Source organism: Schistocerca serialis, chromosome 2, assembly GCF_023864345.2.
Source record: "Schistocerca serialis cubense isolate TAMUIC-IGC-003099 chromosome 2, iqSchSeri2.2, whole genome shotgun sequence".
Taxonomy (NCBI): Eukaryota; Metazoa; Arthropoda; class Insecta; order Orthoptera; family Acrididae; genus Schistocerca; species Schistocerca serialis.
In genome coordinates, this window is record NC_064639.1 from 1,101,968,908 (window position 1) to 1,101,974,907 (window position 6,000).

General features: G+C 43.4%; 1 protein-coding gene across 1 annotated transcript in view; it reads left to right on the forward strand.

Annotated features, from left to right (window-relative positions):
* The window catches only part of LOC126456644 (uncharacterized), a 44,868-nt gene extending 44,185 nt beyond the window's left edge, over positions 1-683 (forward strand). The window contains exon 6 of the mRNA XM_050092388.1: positions 477-683. Coding sequence (XP_049948345.1) covers positions 477-683 — 207 coding nt within the window. The remainder of the gene's footprint in view (positions 1-476) is intronic.
* Positions 684-6,000: the final 5,317 nt, after the last annotated feature.

Consider the following 6,000-nt stretch of genomic DNA (forward strand, 5'->3'; position numbering starts at 1 on the left):
CAAACCTACTTATGTATAAAGCAGAAAGGAAGGAATCTGTGTGGAACACATATCTGAGTTAGCTAGACCTACAGACACGCGAACATGAGGATAAAGTAGATGCTGACGATAAACGTAAAGTTCACGTCAAGCGACGCGGATTAGGGTGTAAATTAGATTTTAAGGGACGCAAAATGTCCGACACAAATTTTGGAAGCAAGTGATGTACGTGTGTTAGTTTCTTGTGTCGACTAAGCCGGCCGATGTGGCCGAGAGGTTCTAGGCGCTTCAGTCTGGAACCGCGCGACCGCTACGGTCGCAGGTTCGAATCCTGCCGTGGGCATGGATGTGTGCGATGTCCTTAGATTAGTTAGGTTTAAGTAGTTCTAAGTTCTAGGGGACTGATGACCTCAGATGTTAAGTCCCATAGTGCTCAGTGCCATTTGAACCACTTTGTGACGACTAATAGTACGACTTTCCTTATACGCTTGTTCCAGACGAACTTCACGGGTCTGCTAGGTGGAGGAGACCTGAGCGACGTGACGAATGAGATCATCAGCGACCTGGTGCCGCAGATCCTCGACAACCAGAAGGACAATCTCCTGGGTGCCATCGTGCCCGTCATTGTTGACGCAGCTAATGAGGCAATTTCCGCCTATACCTTGAACGACATCATCTGCATAGTGGTGGGAGTCTTCTGCTAAAGACTCATCTCCAGACCACTCCAAAAGCATTGTTATAAATAAAATAATTACTTTTTATTACAATAGTGTCAAACTTATTTCTCGACAAACCTTAAAACTTTATCGTCATCCGTGCTCATAAGACATGATGGCCTGGGGCGACTTACCGTGCATCGTTTGATTTATGAGTTCTCCTTCTGGTGCAGCTAACCAGTGAAGGTGATCATCTTAATCACTGCTCTGCTCGTAACTTCGGGAATAACCAGACGGTGTTCAAATAACGTTATATAATTTAGTCAACAAAGGGAGTATCCAGTGGCACAGCAGGTCATTATGAGCGCGCTCACATGCGCGCGTGCGTGCTTGTGTGTGTGTGTGCGCGCGCGCGTGCGCGCGCGCGCGCGCGCGTGTGTGTGTGTGTGTGTGTGTGTGTGTGTGCAGTTAGGGCTCTCGAAAGCTGTGTTATTAGCGCTCTTGCTAAAACTTCGAGAGGAATGAGGCGGAAGAAGCTATAACTAAAAGTGTACAAAATAAACTTTCACTTAAAATCACATTCTCTACCATTTTCGCTTTCACCTATTCAGGTCCACCCACCCACAAAGCCTGCAGTATGTAAACGCGGAATTAAAATTATAACTCAGAAATAGAATAAAGGCTAGAAAACATCGCAGGAAAGTAAGGCTGGCTGATCAGTTACAGCAAAATAAGTTGAGCCAGACACTCTGGCAAAACATTAAAACGTTCTCCCTTATAGTTAAGGGTCCAAGTGAGAAATCTCAGAAAAGCAGGCCCCTCCAACTGTTATTAAGTCGTAGTGCGTATTTTTTCAGATATGTAGATGATACTTTTGTTATTTGGCCCCATTACAGTGAGAATTTGAGCGACTTTTTAGAATACCTGAATTCAATTCATCGAAACATTTGTTTCACGATGGGGATGGAAAAGGATTGCTGCCTTCCCTTTCTTGATGCGTTGGTCAGGAGGAAGGTTGGTGGTACATTGGAACCTGCCGTTAATAGGGAGCCTACTCACACTGACGTATACCTGATAGTTGTCACAATCCGGCTCTACGTGTCATCTCGGACCCTAAGTGTTTTCCAGGTGGGTTACCCCGTCTCAGATTCACCTGTCGTCAGAATGGTTATAGTGAAAGAAGATCAGACGTACATCGCACTGTCGACCAGATGTACACAGGTGGGTGATGATAATGCGTGTTTCGGTTTATAAGAACAATCTTAAAATCTTTTTTTTAAAAAAATGTCCTAATATACTGGAGCCATAGTGACATCTACATCTACATCTACATCTATACTCCGCGAGCCACCTTACGGTGTGTGGCGGAGGGTACTTATTGTACCACTATCTGATCCCCCCTTCCCTGTTCCATTCACGAATTGTGCGTGGGAAGAACGACTGCTTGTAAGTCTCCGTATTTGCTCTAATTTCTCGGATCTTTTCGTTGTGATCATTACGCGAGATATATGTGGGCGGTAGTAATATGTTGCCCATCTCTTCCCGGAATGTGCTCTCTCGTAATTTCGTAAATAAACCTCTCCGTATTGCGTAACGCCTTTCTTGAAGTGTCCGCCACTGGAGCTTGTTCAGCATCTCCGTAACGCTCTCGCGCTGACTAAATGTCCCCATGACGAATCGCGCTGCTTTTCGCTGGATCATGTCTATCTCTTCTATTAATCCAACCTGGTAAGGGTCCCATACTGATGAGCAATACTCAAGAATCGGACGAACAAGCGTTTTGTAAGCTACTTCTTTCGTCGATGAGTCACATTTTCTTAGAATTCTTCCTATGAATCTCAACCTGGCGCCTGCTTTTCCCACTATTTGTTTTATGTGATCCTTCCACTTCAGATCGCTCCGGATAGTAACTCCTAAGTATTTTACGGTCGTTACCGCTTCCAATGATTTACCACCTATAGCATAATCGTACTGGAATGGATTTCTGCCCCTATGTATGCGCATTATATTACATTTATCTACGTTTAGGGAAAGCTGCCAGCTGTCGCACCATGCATTAATCCTCTGCAGGTCCTCCTGGAGTACGTACGAGTCTTCTGATTTTGCTACTTTCTTGTAGACAACCGTGTCATCTGCAAATAGCCTCACGGAGCTACCGGTGTTGTCAACTAAGTCATTTATGTATATTGTAAACAATAAAGGTCCTATCACGCTTCCCTGCGGTACTCCCGAAATTACCTCTACATCTGCAGATTTTGAACCGTTAAGAATGACATGTTGTGTTCTTTCTTCTAGGAAATCCTGAATCCAATCACAAACCTGGTCCGATATTCCGTAAGCTCGTATTTTTTTCACTAAACGTAAGTGCGGAACCGTATCAAATGCCTTCCTGAAGTCCAGGAATACGGCATCAATCTGCTCGCCAGTGTCTACGGCACTGTGAATTTCTTGGGCAAATAGGGCGAGCTGAGTTTCACATGATCTCTGTTTGCGGAATCCATGTTGGTTATGATGAAGCAGATTTGTATTATCTAAGAACGTCATAATACGAGAACACAAAACATGTTCCATTATTCTACAACAGATTGACGTAAGCGAAATAGGCCTATAATTATTCGCATCTGATTTATGACCCTTCTTGAAAATGGGAACGACCTGCGCTTTTTTCCAGTCGCTAGGTACTTTACGTTCTTCCAGCGATCTACGATAAATTGCTGATAGAAAGGGGGCAAGTTCTTTAGCATAATCACTGTAGAATCTTAAGGGTATCTCGTCTGGTCCGGATGCTTTTCCGCTACTAAGTGATAGCAGTTGTTTTTCAATTCCGATATCGTTTATTTCAATATTTTCCATTTTGGCGTCCGTGCGACGGCTGAAGTCAGGGACCGTGTTACGATTTTCCGCAGTGAAACAGTTTCGGAACACTGAATTCAGTATTTCTGCCTTTCTTCGGTCGTCCTCTGTTTCGGTGCCATCGTGGTCAACGAGTGACTGAATAGGGGATTTAGATCCGCTTACCGATTTTACATATGACCAAAACTTTTTAGGGTTCTTGTTTAGATTGTTTGCCAATGTTTTATGTTCGAATTCGTTGAATGCTTCTCTCATTGCTCTCTTTACGCTCTTTTTCGCTTCGTTCAGCTTTTCCTTATCAGCTATTATTCGACTACTCTTAAACCTATGATGAAGCTTTCTTTGTTTCCGTAGTACCTTTCGTACATGATTGTTATACCACGGTGGATCTTTCCCCTCGCTTTGGACCTTAGTCGGTACGAACTTATCTAAGGCGTACTGGACGATGTTCCTGAATTTTTTCCATTTTTGTTCCACATCCTCTTCCTCAGAAATGAACGTTTGATGGTGGTCACTCAGATATTCTGCGATTTGTGCCCTATCACTCTTGTTAAGCAAATATATTTTCCTTCCTTTCTTGGCATTTCTTATTACACTTGTAGTCATTGATGCAACCACTGACTTATGATCACTGATACCCTCTTCTACATTCACGGAGTCGAAAAGTTCCGGTCTATTTGTTGCTATGAGGTCTAAAACGTTAGCTTCACGAGTTGGTTCTCTAACTATCTGCTCGAAGTAATGCTAAACACAAAATCAGCGCCAGCATCGTAAAATAAATATAAACAATAGTATACACAAGCAATCTTGTCGTAGGAACATCCGCAACTGAGCAATATAGCAGAGATTGAAAATACCGCTACAGTTGTAAGCTTCGTTTATTTAACACACGACCGGTTTCGGGCTCTTATCCGCTCATCTCCAGGTCTCGTGCTGAAAACAGCAAGAAACGGGAGATAAATCTTACACGCTGCACTACACATAAAAACAAAATGGTTCAAATGGCTCTGAGCACTATGGGACTTAACATCTTAGGTCATCAGTCCCCTAGAACTTAGAACTACTTAAACCTAACCAACCTAAGGACATCACACACATCCATACCCGAGGCAGGATTCGAACCTGCGACCGTAGCAGTCCCGCGGTCCCGGACTGCAGCGCCTAGAACCGCACGACCACCGCGGCCGGCTCATAAAAACAAAAATCCATAAAAAGTGTAAGTAGGCTGTTTAGGTTTTTATATTGGTGACGCCAAGTAGCGCTCTGTATGAAAATCACTGGCTGTGCTGTGTGCAGTCTGTGTCTGGTTTGCATTGTTGAAAAATTCTCTATTGTAGTGGGCAGTTAAATGTGAACAGCGCGTAGCGTTGCGCAGTTGGAGGTGAGCTGCCAGCAATGGTGGATATGGGGAGAGAAATGGCGGAGTTTTGAGAGTGGATGATCTGGACGTGTGTCCATCAGCGACAGTAAATTTGTAAGACTGTGTGTCATGAACTGATATATATATATATATATATAAAATGACTTTTGAACACTATTAAGGTAAATAAATTGTTTGTTCTTTATCAAAATCTTTCATTTGCTAACTATGCCTATCAGTAGTTAGTCCCTTCAGTAGTTTGAATCTTTTATTTAGCTGGCAGTAGTGGCGCTCGCTGTATTGCAGTAGTTCGAGTAACGAAGATTTTTGTGAGGTAAGTGATTTGTGAAAGGTATAGTTTAATGTTAGTCAGGGCCATTCTTTTGTAGAGATATTGAAAGTCGGATTGCGTTGTGCTAAAAATATTGTGTGTCAGTTTAGTGTTGATCAGAATAGGTAAAGAGCGAAATGTCTGAGTACGTTCAGTTCTGCTCAGCTGTGTGAAAATCAATTAATGTAAGAGGTTTATCAGCTCAGTCATTCATAAAGTTTTCTAAGGGGACGTTTCAAAAGATTTAGAAACGTTTAAAAACTGCCGGTAGGGCTAGGTGCTGTGAAACCTAAGTCACGGTCAAAGTGACACCAGACAGTACTAACGACGACTGCCGGGCAAAGAAATGTGCAAAGAGTACCAGGACACTTGCCACTTACGCTTGGTGCTGTGACCCTGAGCGCCGTGGTGGACAATTGGAAGACGCGGTGTGCTAGCAAGGAGCGCAGAGCGTGGAGTATCGGACGGGAAGGAGGAAGCAAGCTGGTAAACCACGGTCTCAAAGGTGCTGCCATCTGCTGACTGGAAGAAGAACGCAAGGCCACTAGTCCGGTCGTTCACAGTTTGAATTGGTGATTAGGTTTCACAACACCTAGACCGGCCGGCAGTTTTTCAATGTTTTTTTTTTTAATTTTTATAGGGGTTTTTCTTTTCTATGTGCATTACAGCATGTAAAAATCATCTCCCACTTCTTGCTATTTTCAGTACGACACCTGTAGTCGAGCGTTTAAGAGCCCGAAGCCTGTCGTGTGTTAAATAAAAGAACCTTACAACTACAGCGGAGTTTTCAATCTCTAGTATATACAAGGGTCATCTCGCAG